The sequence below is a fragment of the Typha latifolia genome, chromosome 7, assembly GCF_019914945.1.
Source record: "Typha latifolia isolate L0001 chromosome 7, TyphaL0001v2, whole genome shotgun sequence".
In the NCBI taxonomy this organism is placed as follows: domain Eukaryota; kingdom Viridiplantae; phylum Streptophyta; class Magnoliopsida; order Poales; family Typhaceae; genus Typha; species Typha latifolia.
Genome location: NC_133092.1, coordinates 2,904,274 through 2,926,517, shown reverse-complemented (window position 1 = coordinate 2,926,517; position 22,244 = coordinate 2,904,274). Strand labels below are relative to the sequence as shown.

Below are 22,244 nucleotides of genomic sequence, written 5' to 3'. Positions count from 1 at the left end.
TATTATTATTATTATTATTATTATTATGAGTCTGTTTAAACTAATTATAAATTAAATAAAGAGATCAATTATTTCGGATATATGTTAGTTAGACAACTGGCGATGAGGTCGCAATAAATTTAAATCATGGATTATATAGCACTACAATTTGTTTATAATCGATAAATCTTTGTCAGGTAAAACTCAATGATATCGCTGAATTTTTATTATTATTATTAAACTGGTCCTTCCACAACTTATTTTTAATTTACCCATATGGTATAGTAAATTAAAACCTATAGACTAGTATAATTCATTAACTTCTAAAATTATACTAAATTAATAAGGAAAAAAAATAGAGTGATGGTTATTTAGTTGTAATAGACATTACTACAGATGAAACAAACTAGTAAAGCCAGCGAGTACAGGAGATATAAAAATAAAAATTGAGAGTCTTGAGTCAGCCCACAAGTTTAGTACACAATCTTATTAATATAAAGTAAGACATAAAGGAAAGAAGCCTAATCCTAAAGCAGAGTCAAAACAAATAGAGTAAAATACGAACATCCCGCAAAACGCTGAATGCTTCAGATCGATCAAAGGCACGGACAAACTCGAGCTGCAATCGATTACGGGATAAACGATGGAGAAAGAGGACGGCGCGGCACAACGGTACAGGGCATTAGTGTGTGCATGTTGTGGCGTTGTTTATGTTGCAAGACGAGATTCCCCGATGCATTAGTCCGCCATCCAATGGGAGGACGCCACGTTTCTTGGGAGAATAGTCTGATCCACCAAAAAAAATCAGAAGGCCAGCAGCCGTCTTTTAGGAGAACACGAGCTGGAAAAGTTCTTTTCTAAGAAAAGGAGAGCGGAGTGGTTGAATCTTGGATTATATACGAGAGTTTGTGTGTGTATGTGTGTGTGTGTGTGTGTGAGAGAGAGAGAGAGAGAGAGAGAGAGAGAGAGAGATGGATCTATCGTCTAGGGAGAACAACGAGGACCATGCCGGACGCGAGAAGGTCATCATCGACACGGATCCCGGGATCGGTAACAATTATTCTCTATCTTTTGCTGCATTGATCCTCTCTTCCTCGATCTGTGTCGCTCTCTGTTTGATTTCCTGATTTCGTTATTCGTACAAGGGCTTCTAGCTTCACTGTTGAATTGGCGGTGTAGTTTGATTGCTTTTCGTTTATAATATTAAATTCACATGGTTAGCTTGGAAAAGATAAGAAAATTTCAACTTTTGATTTCGTCGATTTCGCCGGAATTTGAATGTGCAATTACTCGATTACTAGATCTCGAGTTTCTCCAGTCGGTTTCTTACCACTGGATTGCTCTCAAGTTGTTTGATTTCTTGAGTCAGTCAGGGTAATATCACAATAAAAGTATTAATTTTCTAAAGCTTTTCGTGGTTTGTGTAATCCAAGAAGATAAATGAGGAGCTTTTCGATGTCGAACAACTCGTTGTAGAAAGTGAGTTTCCAAATAGATGTTAGTCTTCCAACTTGGAGTAGTCACAGTCTCTGGATAATTTATCCTGGTGACGAGATTGTGTTCCACTTATTCATCTCATGGTGCTTGAAGGACCTCCTTAGTCCATACTACTTACGCTTAGATTTTAGCTTTGCAATTGGGGACCTTTTCTTCTTCACAGAACTGATGCAATACAGAACCAATATGAAAATAGTTGGGATTTGGGACTGCTGGTTCGACAAAACTTAGGGCCCTGGGAGATGTGTAAAATGATACTCCTCCACCACAGCCGAGGCTAACTTGTGAGCCTGATTGTGCATCTTACCGGAACATGCTAGCAATTTTATATATTCTTGTTTCATAAATTACATATTTGCGTGCAGTCCCTTTGGGAAGTATCGTTCCTTCAGTTATATTCTTTTAGTAACTTAAATGATAGGCCCTTACATTAGAGTTGCTTGCAGTCATGTGTAGTACAATTTGTTGCATGTCATTGTGTACTTTTATGGTTGCACCTCTTCAAAATATGAGTGGAACTTTTAAAGGCTAATTCATATATTTCGGTGTTCACATGTTACAGTATATTTAATTAATCAATTCCACTATTCCTTATTCTTCTGACCTTTTGAATTCTCTGACTCCAAGATTCATTTGATAGTTCGTCCTTCTTTATTTTCCTTCTGCATATTGCTTTGATGTCAGATGATAGTATGGCGATTTTGATGGCATTTCAATCAGAAGATATTGAAGTTATAGGTTTGACAACAATTTTTGGTAATGTCAGTACGACCGATGCTACACGCAACGCTTTGCTGCTGGTATGTACTGCTGACTGTAAGACTCTGTTTGGCATAAGCTGCTTCTTAATTTGTTCCTTCTAAAATTTGACTGTTTGCTACACATTCATCACTTCATCATTACTTATGATTTATAATGTGTAAAAGGATAGTGTGAAATTGCAGAACATCCTGAAGTTCCAGTAGCTGAGGGCAACCCCATGCCTCTTAAGGTATGCAGATTCCTTTGGAATATATTAGTTTTTAGTCTTTGTTAGACATATAAAAGGCCATCTCCTGATTTAGTATTTTTCACCTTTCTTGTGGTGTGTGTTTTTCATTTGAAGAGTCCCTTACCTAGGTATACCTGAAACTAAATATGGCTGATACTATTTTTGGTGTACATGTACATTTCTTATAATGTTGCTCCTACTTTGTGACATTTGAGGTTGTTATAGGCTTCAAGTTATTAAATCTTAATAGTTTCAGAAAAGGAGACTTTCTGAAGTTTAAACTTTAAATCATTCTGGGGGCATCTATAATACAACGATGTCAATTAACATTGCATTACCTGTAAAGTATAAATGAAACAATCAATTGTTATTCCCTCTTCTTGAAATCATCATCCTGCACTAATCAGATTAGCTCATCTTCAAATGAAATAACAGTCTCTTTTCATTCTTTGGGCATCTTTCTCCCACTCACCAAATGCCAAAGTTGAGTTCAAAGTGTGTAGTCTTTCTTATTGCACCCAGCATGGAAATGGACACATAATATGCATTTGCTGATGCAAAAGAAAGATCTGAGCAGCTTACAGTTGCATTTGAATTGAGATATGCAGGCTTAGACTATGCAAACCTTCCACATTCCGGAAGAGCACACTCTACTTATGGAAATAAAGTAGGAATAAGGAGGAATCTGGTATAGGCAGTTACGCAGAGCAGGAAAAGTATCTAATTGGACATAAAGCAGCATCTTTTAGAACTTCTTTTTCCATAGTTACTTGCTTCTGCTAAGAGTAAATGTTGATTAAAACTTCCATATGTTGTTGTCATATGTTCTCTTAGTTGGATTATATATATATTTATATATCATCTAAACATACTTTCTTTTCAATTAGGGAAAGAAGCCACGTGTTGCTGACTTTGTTCATGGATCTGATGGCCTTGGGAATACATTCCTTCCACCACCTATAGGTAAAAAGGTTGACAAAGGTGCTCCTGAATTCTTGGTTGATAAGGTTTCTCAGTATCCCGGAGAGGTATCTATCCTTGCATTGGGGCCTTTGACGAACTTAGCATTGGTAAGTTTTGCATGGTCTCTTAGTATCGGAAATGGGAACATAATACCTTAATGTGTTCCAAAATGATTTTGGCATGTTATTTAAGAGTGATTTCACATCCACCATTGTGGTATTTAGATTCATGACTGAAGTACTTTGTTTACTTGTCTAGGCCATCAAAAGAGACTCTTCCTTTGCGAAAAAGGTGAAAAGAGTTGTTGTACTTGGTGGAGCTTTCTTTGCTTCTGGAAATGTCAACCCTGCTGCTGAAGCAAATGTAAAATATCTTGGAGATGGTTTTTGCAATATCATATTGTCTTGCTTATCATCTTCAGTAGAAATCCTAATTTTGACTGATATTTGTGCTCTTTTCAGTTTTCACCTGAGCAATTGATTGTTTCCTATTATATGATTACTTTTGTGGTAGTCACATGTTCAAAGAAAAATGTTGGACCATAAAAAATGAATCCTTACTGATTAAGAGAATCCAAGGAAGCAAGGAGTCTTCAAATTTAGTATCAGACAAATAATCATGTCTAATGCTGCAGGGGATACACTATTGATGATAAAAAAAATAAACCTTATTAAATCATCTTGAATCTGTTTTTAATGAGCTCATGTGTCTAGAAATTAGTCAAATTACCTATGCATATCATGCTATCATGCTCAATTAAGTCAGCTATGTATGCGGATTATTCTCTTTTCAATGGAAGGTGGCTGATAGAGTAACTCCTATGTAAATGGAAAATGAGGGAAAAGTTGTTCTCTTGTTTACATCTGAATTGTCTTGTAAATTCTCTTTAAGAAGTATATATTCCTCATATGTTAAACATTAACAAACACTTCAGTTCTGAGTCTCACCTACTGAAAGGCTGTTCAAAGCAGGTATATGAAAGATCTCCTGAGACCACTAAAGATTATTTATTTTTAGTCTTAAACTTGTTCCCATCATTCTTCATCATGGTTTCTTGTCATGTCCCTAAGCTTCCTTCAATTTGAGCCGTGAACATGTATTTATTCTTGACATTTTTCATCTGCTTCTTCTTGCTTTTATATTTTGGTGGTAGATGTGAATATCATGACAGAAGATTGGTGTCATGGTCTGAACCAAATATGTGCACCCTTCTATACGTATTATCAATTATCTGACCTTGATACATTGGTGGCGATACTTGTACTGTTTCTAAATGATCCTATTTTTTCTCATAAGTTCACTTTGATGGAAGCTTTGTTTACCTTTCCATGGTTGCTTTGCTAGATGCGAATGATCAAACAGCCGTTTTAGTTTCATGGTGACTAAAGGGGTGCAACTTGCCAACTGCTTAACATACTCTTCTTCTGCAGATATACGGAGATCCTGAAGCAGCTGACATTGTGTTTACTTCTGGAGCTGACATTGCTGTAATTGGCATTAACGTGACCACTCAAGTCACTCTGACAGGTTTGTCTCTCATGTCATATACTGTAACATGCCATTTTTATGTTCATACTGTGGTACTACCACAACCACACTCACTGCGAATATGCTCCGACTTCAGATGCAGATCTTGCAGAGCTAAGAAGTTCGGAAGGGAAGTACTCACAACTCCTTTGTGACATGTGCAAGTTCTACAGAGACTGGCACGTGAAATCTGATGGTGTCCATGGTAGATTAAAACCTGTGCCACCTTCTCATTCTTCTTTCTGATGCAATCTCGGATGGCTTAACTTAGAGTAGTCTCCTAATTCAGGTATCTTCCTGCATGACCCTGTCTGCTTCGTGGCATTAGTGCGTCCAGATCTTTTTACATTCAAAAAGGGCGTTGTGAGAGTTGAGACACAGGGCATCTGTGTGGGACATACACTGATGGACCAAGGATTGAAGAAGTAGGATTATACCTTAATATTTTTCTACTATTCTTGTTCTTATTCCTATGACTATTATGACCTTTTTCCTTCTTCTTGCAGGTGGAATACAAGTAACCCGTGGTCTGACTATGAACCAATTTCTGTTGCATGGACTGTTGATGTACCTGCGGCTCTTGGATATGTCAAGGAGCTGCTTATGAAACCATGATATTTGATGCATATATTGTTGCTTGTCAAATAGTTCGGCAAATGTGGAAGGTGGAGGTTTTAGTCATCCTGTTAATCCCCCCCACCCCCTTCTTTACTTATTCTCAATTCTGGGATTGAAACCTCAACTTCTGCATATCTGATTAAGGTTATGATCTGCGTCTCTTATACATCATGCTTAAGAATAATGCTCAGGTCATTGCAAACTTGAAATGTAACAATTCCAGTAGCTGTTCTTCTGAGAGCTACTTATCACATTGTTTTCCCTTTTTCTTATCTTTCTTCAAGAGATATGAGTTATTACTGTTATGAGATGCCTGTTACATTTACATTCCTATTAGGTCAGGCAAACAAAACAATCCATGTAAACGTTTTGCTCATCGAACTTCCTTAGGATGCCTTCTCAAGAGCAAGAAGCATGTATGATGAAAGAAGCAGGCAGAGCTGGTTTGGTTGGTATATAGATGATCACGTAGGTGCTTATGTTCCTCTTGTTTAGTTGGAAGTAAAATACCTTTAGTTGGGAAGATTGTGCATATGAGGAGAGTGACGTAAATCCTAGCAAATCTAATCTGGGAACAAATTCGAAGGAAGAAATTAATCTGGGAATTCAACAAGAAGGATGGGAATACGACACGAAGCTAAGAACTAAACGTCATCCATTAATCAAATCCACCTTTGTCCGATTAGATTCCCCGCCGAGCAAAAGCACCACTTCATATATTAAAAGGCCGTGAGATGAAATAGATAAAGATTCCATACATATTTTTGTTACAGTCTTCCTGTTGCTCACTCATCTACTGTTACACTATTGAATTGGATTTTACAGGACTACGTTGGTACATTAGTAAGAAACTGAGATATGACAAGAAAATCAAACTGCTATGGTAAGTCTCTCTTTCTATGCTTTCCCTAAATCAACTTACAGGTTATGATTCTCAGGTGCCAAAGATAGATGTATTTCTAACTACGAGGAGTGAATCAGAATTTCACGCATTGCCATCAATTGCAGGCAGTACCACAACCATTTGATCTGCATTAGTTTCGGCAACTTCATACTCAGAAAGAAGGTCCATGAACTCATTAAGCAATCGCTGAACTTTCCGGTTAGATGCGATGGATGGCAGGATATCTTCTCTTAGGAGTTTGTGTTTTCTCATTCCCTGCAACAATATTATTCCATGTCCATAACATGATACTTGAAAAGTGGAAGGAAAATAAGACAGTTATAAAGGATTTGGTAAAGGATGGATAACTGCAAATGAGATTGCTATGTCTAAAATTCGATTTCAGTAGAATGATCCACTGATCCAGATTCCAGAATACTAATTCTGAGAATGAGAGATATATCTATGTTCCCCAAGAGCATATTCCAAGTGACACAAAACTTACCAAAAAGCTAAGAAAAAAGTTATTCTAATATAAGTCTCTTTATACTAGTATAGTAAATAAACAACCACTCATTTCAATACTAATTTACTAATACCTATTTCTCTCTCCTCTCACTTTATACTACCAAATTAATAAGAAATAAAAAAACATATTTACCCCCAAGAGGACAACACACAAATCAACTGTCGTTTCACTATTATATTCTCCACCCTCTCTCTCAAAATTAATGGTACTGCATTATCCTCTCTCTCTCTCTCTCTCTCCATTTTTTTTTTCTATATTGTAAGGAAATATATCTGCGCTATATAGAAAAAGCTTGTATTACCTATATAAGTATATATATATGCAGAGAAATTTGTATACAGTGCAAGGAAATATGTCCACACTGTATGGTAATAAATCTAAACTGCCTATGTGAGTCCCATTAAATTTAAATATACAAGGATATTTGTCCGTAGTGCAAAAAAATATGTTCACACTACCTAATGCCTATATAAGTCCACATTACATCTAAATATGTAAGAAAATTTATCTGCAATATAAGGAAATATATTTGCACTGCATGATAGAAAGTCTATATTATCTATATAAGTTCACATTACATTTAAATATGTAGAAAAATTAATCCGTGGTGCAAAAAAAAAAAAATCCAGATTATATGATAAAATGTCCCTACATGGTAAGAAGCCCGCACTTTTCACATAAAAAATTACACAAGCAAAGATTAATTAAAATATTATTTATGTATTAGTATGTCTTTCTATGCATTGGGGTATTTTAGTCTTTTGGTATAAAATCTCACCAATTCCTAATGCAATTTTATTATTTTCCTTTAATTTACATTCAATTTTATATCACATTACGTATAAGTATTACAAATTATACTAGTTTACAACTAAACAATATCACAACTTATACTGATATAACTTTTTTTATGTAAGTATAATAAATGAGCATAACTAATTAGCTATAGTAGTATGGAAGTTATTCCACAAGTGAACACCCCTTACTCGTTCTAAAGATTTAACATAAAGCTTGTAGTCCAACTCATATACACACAAGCTCGTGCATATATAAACATACATCAGCATATACTTCAAAGCCCTTTGAGAATTTAACTGGAGTATGCAGCAAGAAATTGACTGCACATTCGACCTGATTGAAACTACTTCAGGTAAATAAAGAAGTCGTAATTAAATTAATTAAGAAACAACAGTTGTAAGCGGAGGGAAACTTACAAGCACATAAGGATCCCATGATGGGTTCTTTTGGTCAACAGATGCAGCTTCCACCATGCTTGTTGGAGGGCCAAGAAAACCCTCACAAACTTCACGCAAACGGGACTCATCTGCTTCTCTGTAAAATTTAGAAAGAAAACAGGATTTTGCTTTAGTCCACTTTTCTTCTTCTCTTAAAACAGTTCAGACTCGTGGCTCCATATAGGCCAGAAAGCAAGGATGGCCCCTCCTCCAAAAGGGACTAGACAGCCATAAGCCTTGCCTAATATGGTCAAACAAAGAATAAGCAGCCTACCTTACTGAAAAACTCGATTGAACCTTGAAAGAGTGAGAAGCACAAAGTTACAGAGAGCAATAAGAACACTGTTGAGGAGCCAAAAAATGCCTCACAGGAGGCAAAGTCATTACCAGCATGGCAACCTATGACAAGGACTTTGTTTTGGTTGCCCAACACTCTGACAACAGAAGCGAGATTTTGGGGTACAACTAAATGGAGGACTTATGTAACAATGGGTTATGTTTTTTTCCTTATTACAACTTAAGGATTTTGGTTTAGTTACTCAACTAGCAGCTGGCAGGACCTGCCATAAACTTATTTTCTCCATTTGCAAGCTCTTTGCAGCACAGTCAGGTATCAAAGTTGCTAATTAAACCCCATTCACTACGATCTGGGTTGCAGCGGATCAAGTAGAATTACTAGTAAGTAGCAGGTCAAGAAATCAGGCAGGACCTCACTGTTCTTATCAGAAATTTGGGCTTCTTTGACACCCTCGCTCCGTACTTTTATATTTCTATCAATGAAGACCTCAATTTCTAATTGGAGCATACTACTTAATTAACTCTTAGAAAGGACTACAATTTGCAACCCTATAAGAAGCTACAGCAGAACAAATTTGTCACACTAACCTTGCCAAAAACCGGATATAAGAAAGAAGACATTGGCGATATTCATGGGGAGATTTCAGCGCCAAGGATGCGGCCAACTGTGTCTCTAAATGAGCACGTGTCTGCATACCATCGTCTGTGACCCTGAAACAGCATAGATCCATAATAACACTGATAGAATTAGACTCCACATAATTAGAACATGCTACCATCTGGCATGCCAGAGAAATGGAGTTGGATTTTAAGTTCTGTATTTATCAGATGCCAGAATGTGCTGGATATACAAACCTGCTCCAACTTGGCTTTCTAGTCATAAACTTTCCGACGTCTACCTGCAATTTTCCCAGTTCACCACCTTGGAGAGAACATAAGCTAAAGGAGCTTGCAAAATTTGAAGCGGGGAAACAATCATCTGCTATCCGTAACCAACACATCAGACTCATGTCAAAAAGAAAAGCATGACGGGTGGCAAGAACAACCAAGGGTGAACCAGATCTCGAGAACCTTGCAGATATAACTCTGATTACGCCTGCCATATGGCCAAAAGATATTAATACAGTCAACCTTTAATGGAGAAACATTTAACAAGTACTGGTATCTAGTACAACTCTATTTGCCTAAAATCCTGAATATTTAGATCACCAAGCTGAAGGACACATACCAGCATCTTTTGCCGATGAATCCTCCCGTGAGGTGACTAGTGAAGCTAAAGAGTCATGCAGAAGGCATGTCTTGTTGAAAAGATCCCAAACAAATAGCGATCCTCTCCTTGTGACAAGGAGTAACTTCCAACACTCATCACAATCAATAAAGACTGCCGCAGACCCCACCATCATTGCTGGCATTGCTCGTCTTCCACAATTTGTGTAAACCTTATCAATTATAAGGAAAGATCAGGGTACCATGATAAAGGAGATTATGCACTATATATCAAAACCTTGTAGAAATGGATAATGAATATCATAAAACCATAAAACTAGATAAGGCACCAATATGGATATTTAACAGCTGGCGCCGACCTTGGATTTAAAGCACAATGTGAACATAGTTATACTATTCTCATCCTATTAATTGTCTGACTTCACTGCATCGAATAATAAATACTTCAAATAGAAACTTGATGTAACAGCATCGCTACCAGTCAAGCCAGACTGAATAGATTTCTTTGGTTGGTCAAGACAAATATTAAATGGGAGCAGAGATCTTTCTATTGGAAAATAGAACACAAGAAGTACCAGTAAGTTGCTTCTCTCATTTTGTTCTAAATGAATGATGTCAACTAAGATAAGAAGAGTTAAGTCTATGCATGAGGTAACCTCATCTTACAAATGTTAACAGTTGAAAGACAAAAAGGTTCACCCATTAACAATTTCCTCGATGATCAGTAGGACAATGATGTAGAAAGGTAAGCTGAAGAACTCTTCTCATTCACATCAAATTGAAAAGCAAAGCAGAATGTAAAATGAAAACTTCTGCTGCATATAATTATAAGGAGGCATTTTCCATTCTCAAGTATACTAAACTTTAAAAAGTGCACTCAATAAAGTAGGATGAGATACTTTAAGAACAAGGTGAATGGTGGTATAACTCAGAATAGAATTCTTATCTAGTAAAATATCATCTTATGTTTATGTACCTGTAGATAGCCATCTTCACAACCAACAGCCCAGATGTTGGCATTGCCAGCCAAAACAGTTACTTTTCCAGATATTCGGTCAGACCAAAGGGTTTCGTTTCCTTTAGTGCAACTAATTTCAGTTTGTTTTGTGACAAAGGTATTTCCTACACCAATAACATCACTTAAAGACCGCTCTACAAGTTTAGCCTCCAAGCAAACTGGTAAAGTATCATCATTGTCCTTCCTATTGTATACACGAATAGAAAGTGCATTGCAGGCAGTCAGAGAACCAGGCAAGCCTACAGAGCCTGAGTGCTCTATGCTCATCCTTCCATCATTGTTAGTAGAGCCTGAAGCCTTCTCAATAACAAGAGTTTCACTGATGTTAGCCCTTGCTGTGACACCAGAGCGCTCTCTAACCCCACAAGAATTGCATTTCCCAGCAAGATTATTTGCATCAGCGCTTCCAATAAATGGTCTCTTTAGGGAAGCTTCTTTTGTTCCACTATTGCCAACAAGTTTTCCTTGATCATCCTTTTGTTGATCCAAGGCCAATGAAGAGAAGTCTATCAATTGACTCTGACCACAGCTAGAGAGATTTTCCTGATTGGCAGGAAATCCAACAGCTTCAGGAATTATTCTTTTTCTCCCATCAGGACGCCGGTATTCTCTCTGTTTCACAGGACTAGATAACCGGCCAGATCCAACTTTACTTAAACCATCGATGTTGGCCTCTCCTGCTTTCTTTGCAATCTCCAATTGGGCTTCAGGAATTTTCTGAATTGGCTGACTGGTAATTGAGTTCTGCAAATCTACAGAAACTTCCCCAGATATATGGTTTTGCTGAGCACTGGAAGTTCCTTTTTTGACAGGTGATTGCCTGGCAGAAACTGCTTCTAGCAGCAACTGTGCAGGGCTTTCAGCTAAGTTTGCCTGCCTTCCTCTAACATCACCATATCTATTTCTCTTTAATTCATCCAGCTCAGCATCAGTCAACCTGTGTCCGAGCTCTTTCACTTCAAAATTGAAAGTAGCCACCGTTCCATCCAGGGAGCAGGCAAAAAGTGTATATCCATCTGGGCTCCTGTTGCAAAAAGATTGCATTTAGCTGAAATCAAGAACATAATAGTTATAGATGCAATGTCTTGATTCTTTGACGACTAGTTAAAGTTATTTACCATGACAGATCAACAACACTTTGTGTGAAGAAATGCTTGGCAACAAATAAAGGCCGAGCGCTCGCTGTCGTCCAAACAGTAATGGTGCGATCTTGACTTCCAATAGCTATTACATTGTATGGTTGTAATTCTTTTGTTGTTGTCTTTGATGTTCCATTAGTCCATCCAGAAGATGCAACCTTTGCCTCCTGGCCATTGGAGAAATGCTTCCTAAACAACGTGTGATTGAACTTCACAACAATAATGGGTGCATTGTGGCCTAGAAAGTCGAAGGTTGCAGACCATTCGCCTCTTTCTAGCACAGGAGCTGAGTGCCTTGGTTTTTGAAAACCATGAGTTGTAGTAATAAAGTGGCCGCAAGGTGACCAACCTAGTCGCCTAAAAAATGTTGAACCAAGCTGCAAAGGGCAGCTTCTAGTAAGAAATAAGGCTAATAAGATTTTTTTTTAAAATAACTACTGGAAAGTAAGCAAGTCAGGGAAAGCTTTATAGCAAATAACATACAGATTTTGCCCAATGCCCTTCTGTCCTATGAGCAAGACTCCAGTCACTAGTGCGCCATATTATGACAGTTTTGTCATCTGACTGGCTCGCAATAAAAGAACCAATAGGATCCCAAGCAACCCCCTTAACTAAGCTGGAATGCCCTCTCAGAACGGCAGAGCAGATACCAGTCGTCATGTTCCAGATGTGAACAGTGTTGTCCAAACTGCCACTAGCCAATGTTAAGTCATCTGGGGACCAATTAATATCCACCTACTTCATGCAATGAGAAAGAATGAATGACTACTTGATTAGACATAACTCAAATTAATAAAAAGGAAAGAAGCATTAAAAGTTGATAGGTCTAAGCATCAAATAATTTAGTGGAAAGTTAAGCGTGTACTTACTACATCTGCAGTATGACCTCTTAAAGTTCTCACAACTTTCCAATTTTCAACATCTGGAGGCTCTCCGCTGCCAAACTCAGATGTAGCAGAACCCGGTTTTCTTTCATGAATTAGAATCATTTGATCATCAGACCCGGAAGCAAGAAAGCGTCCATGCTTGGCCCACCTTACACAATTGACTGATCCAAAATGATCACGGAGAGTTGCGAGCAGTCTTTGGGTAGGATTGTCATTGTCAGAGTCCTTCCCTACTGATTTCATATTCCAGATTCGAACCTACGAGAATAATCAAACAGATAAAGCTTAGAATATGATGTCATCTCAATAAAAATTAAAAAAAAATCGTATTGTTATTCAGTAAAATAAGAAGGGTAAATTAACCCCCGCCACCCCCTCAGTGGAGCACAAACACAATCACTGCCACCCAGAAACAAAAAGCATATTTTCTGTGTAAATGATCTCCTTCGTTTCTTGCAGGTTTGTTGCACCTATGATAAACATATGCATCTATTAAAGACTCTTGTCTCCAGAGAATAGATAGGGACCCTATTTATAACTAACTTTCTCTCTCTGACTAGTCTCTCTCCCAGTTCTATCTCTTCTCTATGGAGCTTTGATTGGTCAAGGAGTAGTTTCTACCAATCAGTTGAGCCAGAGCTGCCTTTTGATGCTCTGGGGGGCCTGAGGGCTGGTTGGACCTCGTGAGAGGATTTAACTACATCGATTGCACGAAAAGGCAACAGCTTCTCTTAAGCAGTGCATTGGCTCCTCTCTCAAGTCATGGATCTATCCCTCAATCTTTTTCTATTAATTGTCATTTAGTTCTTGTCTTTATGATTTAATCTCATTTAAATTAGGGATTTCTTGCTAACTGGTTTATATCTTTGTAATTTTATTTCTTTACTGATAGTTAGCCCTAACATAGCTAATATCTATAGAAAGAAGCTTGAACACTATGTAACACACTTCTGACATAGGTGTTCTTTATTGCATCAAAACAATGATTAGAAATATGTTTTAAATATTAGATTGACCCATAAGATAAAAAAAATTCAAAAGACTGACTAATAGGAGCATTGTTATAAAGGCTAATCTATCTTGTGGCATCCAGACTCATTAACTGACTTAATTATCAGTTGCATGCCATTTTGCCCACAAGCAATGTACACGTGAACTCAGGTACATGTGTGAGATAATATAATAGATCTATAATTTCCGTGAATCAGATAGCAATCTCATTGTGAGATTGCCATCAAGATCTTTGGAATAGTAATATAGGAAGCATATTACGGCATAATAACTGCAACTAATGCAGATAGAACATAAAAATGCAGAAAGGGCCATCATTGTAACTGTATGTGAAAGATTTAACAAAATACATAAACTTGGCAATGCAGGTAGTGCAAACAGCTATGTCAAGGAGTTTGGCACCAATGCAACTTTCAAGTAACAATCTTCTCAAAGTTACAAACTTATAATATTGAAAAAATAGACAAAACTTCATCTACATACTTGAGAATAAAGTGAAGAACGGCATGAAAGCTAGCCGCATAAATGTTATCTAAAATTCCCAATAACCAAAGAGGAATTCACCCAAAATAATGGATACCCAGGTAGCAAAATCTCACCTTTTGGTCTCCCCCGCCGGTTGCAAACCTAAGACCTCCCGGCTGGATGTCAATGGAGAAGATTTGAAGCCCCTCATGTTTAACCCAGGTCGGCTTCTCCGTGATCATCCTGGCCTACCCCTTATCTATCTTCCACTGCTTGACTTCCTTATATCGTTATCTAGCTTCCCCTTCTCGATTCACCACCGAATTCGGCAAATCCATGGCCAATAAACCAAAACCCTAGATGGTACCTTAAGCTCACAGAGAGAACGGGAAAGTTGCCACTGACGATAAAAAAAAAACAGACGAGGAGAGTAGAGAACAAGAGCCCTAATGCGACCAAGGAACTAGAAGATGACGACGAGATCGGAAGAAAACTAGCAACGATTTTGAGAAATTCTTCTCTAGGATTTCTCTGCAAGCAGCGCACACGGGAATTAAACCAAAAATTGTGGTAAATACACGTAATTTCTTGAGTTCAAGGGGGTTCTCTGTAACAAATATGTATTAAACTACAATACCGCCACTATATCAACAACCGTTTGATCATGGAGTGGATTTATGTAGACCGTACGATTATGGGGATAATTCCAATTATAAAATTTAAAGGGCTTTATAAATACACTCCCAGTTGGAATAAAATACCATCACTCGGTTGCGCCGCGTCCCTCTTTGGGCTTAACGTTGACGAGGTTAAAAGGACGAAACGGGAGTGCATCTATCAGAAATTAAAGTGCATTTAATTTAATTTTTTTAATAATAAACTTAATTAAATATAAAAATAAATTAAAAAAATATTTAATTACTGAACCCGTTTAGAAGTTCAATGAGAGTCTATTATTTATTTATTATTTCTAGGTGTTTTTATTTATTTATTATTGTAACAATGATTGGAGCTCTGTCTTCAGCTTCTTTCTTTGGTGTTTGAGAGTCTACTTGCTCTTTTACATGCAGTCTTATATATTGTTAATATGTTATGAATGAAATACTTATGTATATGTCTATGCCTATGGATATTTAAAAAAAAAAAAAAATCAGTCTATGGCTGTATATTATATTATTGTGGTAATGATAAGATAAGAAACAATTCTCTCGTGATGGGCCTGTGGATTTGGCTTCACCCCAATTGTGGTTTAATGCCAATGTCAATTCTTTTCATTGCTTCATCTCATCTTGATGGGAAAAAAAATGAGATTTAGTTAGAAAATTATCGAATCCTCATTTTTTTTTTTTTGGTGGCCCTTTTAGAATTCTTTCCTTTTGGCTCTAGGCCTCACACTCCCGCTATAGACCTATTGGTGTTAGTGATATACGACATCCCTGTGTCTTGATCTAAGGCGAGCCATAGACCATATTATTCGATCTGCTACGGTGGATGTTGTGCAATGAGCAAAACCACACGGTGGCTTTCAGAATGGAGACATGTAAAATTTCGATTTTCACATCTCGCTAACTGACATCGTGGAGGAGCAGAGGCCTCCCTTGCTTTCACCTTCTCTTCCCATAACATTCTCCTGGCCCCATGTATATTCTCATTTTTCTTAATTATATAATCGAGATGACGCACTTTTTCTCAAAATTAAATACATATCATAATGTTTTTCTTACAAAAGTTACTTTCTTTTGTTGTACTATGATATCTCAGCAATATTAGATTATTTTTAAATTATTTTAAGTAACAACTTGATAATTTTGATGTTTTGAAAGTTTTCAGTGCCAAATGTGTAAAAATTCTTTACTAGAAAAATAAAAGAGTTCTAATCCCTTGGTTGAGCCGGCCCAAAACTATGTTGCTCGAGTTGAGGCTATTGAGCAGGTTGTGCCAACCTTCATACTCGAAATGACGACAACTTTTACATTCTAACTATGCTCATCTCAAAAGGAAAGTTTCAAACGTATTTAAAAGTAGGTAACTTCTGATCCACATTGGTGCCATGTTTTTGTTCTAACAAAAATTATGATTTTTGATACACATCGTAAAATAAATATTGTTATGTAAACCGCTAAATTATTCAACAATTTATGTGCATTTATCTTTTGCTATTTATGCATATCTAAAATTGCTTACAGAGAAGCTATTTATATTAAATAAAATTACCAACTCAGACAATATTTTTTGTGTGTATAGTGGTATATATTCACTTGGATTAAAGTCACCTAATATCTTAAATAAGTTTGAAACTTAGTTATTGGGATGCAATGTTTGATGAACAAACTTAAACTAGTTAAGCCTCAACTTTATTTGTGGCATGCATTAAGAAAGGGTCATCTGATGCATATAATTAATAGTAACATTAAGAAAAGTATCAAAATATATTCAAGTACTTTAAAACAGGTAGTAATTCTATACTATGTATCAGACAATCAATCCACGCTCTATAATCCTTTTTCTTCTCTATATACCTCAAAATTAAAAGCTTTGACATTTTGTTCCTTAATTCTTTGAAATTTTCATTAATATAATTTCTTCTCTTCAAGCTATTGTCACCCTAAAGGTGTCATAAATTAGCAACAACAAACAAAAACTTAATTAATTAACTCTGATCCCTTCTCTCACTCAATTGACTAGCTAATACCTACGACACTACGGTGGAAGTTGGAATTAAGTCATACCAAAACTTTCACTTGCACCCACTTCCAACTACCTTGCAGACTCTTGAAACTCCCACCCTATCCACACTCCTTTCTCTTTATCATTACATCAAGATAACAACATCCACGCCTTCTTCTCCTCCATCTGAATCGATCATGGCATGTCCATCTTCTTCCTCCACGACAATTGCAAGGGCGGCGGCCGAGAAGTACTTCTCCTGGTATTGTGCTCTTCTCTTGGCCTTCTTGCTTCTCTTGTGCTGCTGTGATCCAGTGGAACTTGATGAGCCCATATGGAGGAACGGATTAATGATCAACAAGTACTACTATGAGCCTTGTGATGAGTTATATGTGGTTGGCGAAGGAGAGACACTTCACACTATCAGTGACAAGTGTGGTGATCCTTTCATACTAGAAGAGAACCCTCATGTTCAAGACCCAGATGACGTTTTCCCTGGCCTTGTCATTAAAATCACCCCCTCTTTAGTTTTACGTAGAAATTAGTCTATATTTTATACTAAATGTTAATTATTATATATGTACTATTCCTGCATAAGAAGGTGACATATTTTACAGGGTCCGTTAAATTGTTAAATTATTGAATTGGAATGTTTTGTTACAGTAACCACACTATTGAACATATATTTATCTGTTGCGCTGGCTCAATTATTAGCATGATTAGGTGACTAGCCTTGATTAGTCATTTAGAGGTTTTAATTCAAAGTTAGACTATTGACCGACATGGCTGCCCGATCATCATAGACACACTCACGACCCAACCACTATTCTCGTATAATTAAGTTTAGCGCCAATGTTGGTTGAGACGATGATATTATTTTCATATGATCATTTAAGTTTTTATTATTTTATTTGAGAGAAAAAAAAAGAAAAAGAAAAGAAGACTATGCAAATATGCAATGTATTCGCCTAAGGAGTAAGGACCTTTAAGACTGGCCCGCTTAAGTCGCTGTTATGGATAAAAATATCGAGGGGAGGCTGCACGAATCATGATACTTGGACACATCGCATGTGGAGAGAAAAATGAACAAGGATGGGGCCACGAATGTTACTGTCTGACAATCGTTTGCTCGATCGATCGCCAAATCTAGTTATCTTCTATGGAAAACTCTTCTCGCTACTATTCAACAAGTTGGTACTTTTTAATCTTATTTCGCAGTCATCACACTGATACTGCCACAGTACGAATAATAGTGACATGATGCAGACCAAACGACACACGTAAATCAAACATAGGATATAAATCTCAAAGAACATGATCACATATACAGGCTCTCACCAGTATAGTTCACGAACATCTGAGTATCTTCCATCTTTAATGTAATATGTTGCATGTATTATAACCCACTAGGCTCAGTACCCCATTGGCTCCTATGTAATAGGATCTTTTTTAATTATGCTATATTGCTATACATGCACGATGATCGATGAGTAGTACATGCGAAGGATTCCAAAATATATATATTGACAAACTTAGTTTTATTACGAAACACATAAAATAGTGCAACAAACTATATTTTATATGTGTTGGTACGAAGTAACAGAGAGGATATATAAGCGTACAACAATCACCAACAAGTAGCTAGCTAGCATATTTCTTAACACCCTTTCCAGCGACGCACCTCACCTGTGGCATAATTAACAAGTATCCATGCATGACTCCCCTAAAAAAAACTAGAGATAGTATTGCCATTTGTAGTTAATATGCGACTAGATTCACTCTAAAATCTAAATTTACTATAACTGAGTTGGAAACCAGCTTAACGAATGCTGTGGGCTGCCTCCAAAAACAATATTCTCTCACCTGTCCATTTTGGTGTTCAAGATTTCAAATACATGAACAATTAAATGTGGCCCCAGTGCCCCGTGCAATGATTACGAGATATATGGAAACGTATATAATTAAAATAAAAAAATCAAAGTGGTGTCATAAGAAATCTCAATGACATGGATTATATTCGTTAATAATGCATGATTAAGGCCTAATCCAGCGGAAGACGATTCCTTAACGAGACAACGTTACATCATATTCTTAAGAAATTGGACGAGATGGTCACGTGAATTGGACAAAAGTGGCAAGTGGAGCTTACTGTTGGGGAGACGCAGCCTTATTCTTCTCAAACTATTTATTGATTTATTTTCTTTCTCTTTTTGGACAAAAAGTCATTTGACTTAATCAGCTCCCAGATTGTAATAAATACTACAATCCCCCGAAGAGTTATTACGACTACTTCGACTTATAAAAAAGAACAAAAAATAGTAAGCAATAATAGCAGGAAGGAAGTTAAGATTTTAATTATTAAAAAGCGTTAGAATCCGACATTGGCAGTTAGTGTGTCAACAAAATTTTAAATAGAGGCTCGAAAGCATCTCCTCCTCCACCGCTCTCAGATCCAACCACAAATGGAAGCACAAGCACTACAAACGCACTTCTCCTTCATCTTCTTCTCCGTCACCATCGTCTTCGTTTTCTTTACCCTCCTCCTCACCCTCCTCAAGTACCGGCCATGGTGCTGTAGCTGCCACGTGTGCAGGGCCTACCTGACCAAGTCGTGGGCATCGGAGTTCGACAACATCTGTGACTGGTACACGCACCTCCTCCGCGCCTCGCCCACGCGCACCATTCATGTCCACGTGCTCGGGAACACCATTACGGCCGACCCGGAGAACGTAGAGCACATGCTCAAGACGCAGTTCGAGAATTACCCGAAGGGGAAAGCCTTCTCCGCCATCCTCGGAGACCTCCTCGGCCGCGGGATATTCAACGTCGACGGCGAGACGTGGCGGTTCCAGCGGAAGCTGGCCGGCCCGGAGCTCGGCAGAGCCTCGCTGCGGTGCTTTGCCGCCAAGATCGTCTCCTCGGAGGTCCGCTGCCGCCTCCTTCCTCTCCTCGACTCCGTTGCTACAGGAGGCGACGATAGGATCATCAGCCTCCAGGACGTGTTTCGCAGGTTGGTTTCGAATCATCCTGTTTTATTTAATAATAGGTTACCTACAGCTTAAGATTTTGGATCAAATGATTATCTGAACAGATTGACATTCGATACCATATGCAAGATCTCCTTCAGCGTCGACCCCGGCTGCCTCGACCTCTCCCTCCCCGTATCGGAGTTCGCGGCAGCATTCGACAAGGCTACCATGCTATCGGCGCGGCGAGCGACGGCGGCGACGCCCATGATTTGGAAGGCGAAGCGCCTGCTCAACTTGGGGGAAGAGCGGGAGCTGCGTAACTCCATCCACCTCATCAACCTCCTAGCTAAAGAAGTTATCCGGCAGAGGAGGAAGCTTGGATACTCATCCAACCAGGACCTCCTCTCCCGCTTCATGGGCTCCATCCAAAAAGACGACGCCTACCTCCGCGACATCGTCGTCAACTTCCTCCTCGCCGGTCGCGACACCGTCGCCTCCGCCCTCACCACTTTCTTCCTCCTCCTCTCGCGCTACCCGAGGGTCAAATCCGAAATCCTCCGAGAACTCGACGAAGTCGTTGGGGTAGAACCCGCCGCCGCAACCTCTGCTGCCGTCAACTTTGATCACCTGAGAGAAATGCACTACGTGCATGCGGCGATTTACGAGAGCATGCGGCTCTACCCGCCGGTGCAGTTCGACTCCAAGTTCTGCGTCAACGACGACACGCTGCCGGACGGTACATTCGTCACGAAGGGGACGAGGGTGACGTACCACGTCTACGCCATGGGGAGGATGGAGGAGACGTGGGGATCCGACTGCGAAGAGTTCCGGCCGGAGAGGTGGATGAGGGATGGGGTCTTCAAGGCAGAGAGTCCGTTTAAGTACCCAGTGTTCCAAGGCGGACTTCGGGGTTGTATTGGGAAGGAGATGGCAGTGATGGAGATGAAGGCCGTGATCGTGTCGGTCGTCCGGAACTTCGACTTCGACGTCGTGGATAACGACCGGCCGGTAAAGTTCGCGACGAGCCTCACCGCCACCCTCCAAGATGGCTTACCGGTCCGCGTGCGGCGGAGAGGGGATGTGGGCTTCTCTGCTTAACTAATAGAAGAGTTCATTTTTATTGTATGTTGTTTATGATGTGAATTAATTCGTTTGAAAATATTAAACGAAAAAACTGGCTTGCTCCGAGATTCAAACAGGTTTGATAACTTATTAAATAAACTCATAACAAGTTGTAATCTGTTACAAGAGGTAGGTGAATGATGGCCTTAAGAAACCAACCTTTCCTTATGGTTATCTTCATGCATCTTACAACATAGAACATTCAAAAAAAAAAAAAAGGTTGTATAGTTGATGAATCTAGGCTTGAGCGTTCCTATATGGACTGTATATTGTCACTGGATCGTAGTACCTGCTGGCCTGCTGCGCATGTGTTCGTTCACACTTGTTAGTTGGACTTTTCGTTCGAGGCCTTTCGACCAGTACGTGCCTACGTGCCATCTCTGCGTGTATATATAGTGTTTCTTTGTTAATTGCACGTTGTTGAAATGCGATTTGGTTCTCATCAAAACCACATACCGGTGTAACAGTATACGTAATAGCGTTATTATCTTGGGTCGAATATTATATTATCCTTTATCCAAAAAAGAAAAAGAAGATAAGGCCAAATTTGTACTACATTGCTTATCAGAAAAAAAAAAGAAAAAAAAAAAGAAACGGGGGCTTATTGATCGTCCAAATTTACACATGATAACCGATCCTGTTCGTCGGACTCGTCACAATTTCCTATCACGTCGTTACTATTTGACTTCGAAAGCTAACGTGATAAATGAGAAATTTGGGCCAATATTAGTCCAGGTAGTAGTACTGTGGGCCACTGTGTATCCGACGCGTGACGTGCCAGTAATAGCCGATTGTGCAGCATGTTCCTGCAACCGGGGCTGCAGAAGAACCTTATTGTTACCAATCTAAGGAGATGGATACGTCGTAGCATCCTTAATCAGTGGTTACCAAACCTTCCCTACGAAGGATGCTCCGTAGTGTAGTTAACTTAAAGGAACAGTTCGACAGCGCACCATTTTAGAGCAGATCTCGATGGTATTTGGGTTGGTTCTTTGTCCATTCCATATCTAGCATTCGGGCTCATAAATGATTAAATTTTTTTTTAATTAGTGATTTTTAATTCAAAAAAACCTTAATTAGTGGTTATATATCAAAAATTTTAAAAATTGTTAATTAGTGGCTAGTACAAGCCATTATCCTTTCCGAGATGCATATATATTGACATAGAATGTGCCATTATTTTTTTTTTTTCTTCCTTTCCTCATGGTTCATACTAAAAC

General features: G+C 38.4%; 3 protein-coding genes across 4 annotated transcripts; 2 read left to right on the top strand and 1 right to left on the bottom strand.

Moving 5' to 3' along the window:
* The first annotated feature begins 645 nt into the window (after positions 1 to 645).
* LOC140791954 (probable uridine nucleosidase 1) lies at positions 646 to 5,880 on the top strand. Its single transcript, XM_073142687.1, has 9 exons — positions 646 to 1,029; positions 2,161 to 2,276; positions 2,408 to 2,467; positions 3,355 to 3,537; positions 3,689 to 3,793; positions 4,861 to 4,957; positions 5,055 to 5,162; positions 5,247 to 5,382; positions 5,464 to 5,880. Exons 1-9 carry the CDS (start codon positions 951 to 953, stop codon positions 5,570 to 5,572), a joined length of 993 nt encoding a protein of 330 aa, XP_072998788.1. The 5' UTR covers positions 646 to 950; the 3' UTR covers positions 5,573 to 5,880.
* Positions 5,881 to 6,272: 392 nt separating this feature from the next.
* LOC140791953 (protein HIRA-like) lies at positions 6,273 to 14,856 on the bottom strand. Of its 2 annotated transcripts, XM_073142685.1 has the most exons (10): positions 14,401 to 14,856; positions 12,773 to 13,048; positions 12,387 to 12,638; positions 11,883 to 12,280; positions 10,723 to 11,788; positions 9,748 to 9,958; positions 9,375 to 9,615; positions 9,108 to 9,230; positions 8,202 to 8,319; positions 6,273 to 6,734 (listed from the first exon to the last, which is right to left on the bottom strand). In XM_073142685.1, exons 1-10 carry the CDS (start codon positions 14,506 to 14,508, stop codon positions 6,561 to 6,563), a joined length of 2,967 nt encoding a protein of 988 aa, XP_072998786.1. In that variant the 5' UTR covers positions 14,509 to 14,856; the 3' UTR covers positions 6,273 to 6,560. The 2 variants fall into 2 exon arrangements, with proteins under 2 accessions (XP_072998786.1, XP_072998787.1); XM_073142686.1 differs by lacking the exon at positions 14,401 to 14,856 and having other exon boundaries at positions 12,387 to 12,641; positions 12,773 to 12,915.
* A 4,520-nt stretch (positions 14,857 to 19,376) lies between these two features.
* On the top strand, positions 19,377 to 21,098 carry LOC140792518 (cytochrome P450 94C1-like). Its single transcript, XM_073143571.1, has 2 exons — positions 19,377 to 19,943; positions 20,025 to 21,098. Exons 1-2 carry the CDS (start codon positions 19,396 to 19,398, stop codon positions 20,998 to 21,000), a joined length of 1,524 nt encoding a protein of 507 aa, XP_072999672.1. The 5' UTR covers positions 19,377 to 19,395; the 3' UTR covers positions 21,001 to 21,098.
* Positions 21,099 to 22,244: the final 1,146 nt, after the last annotated feature.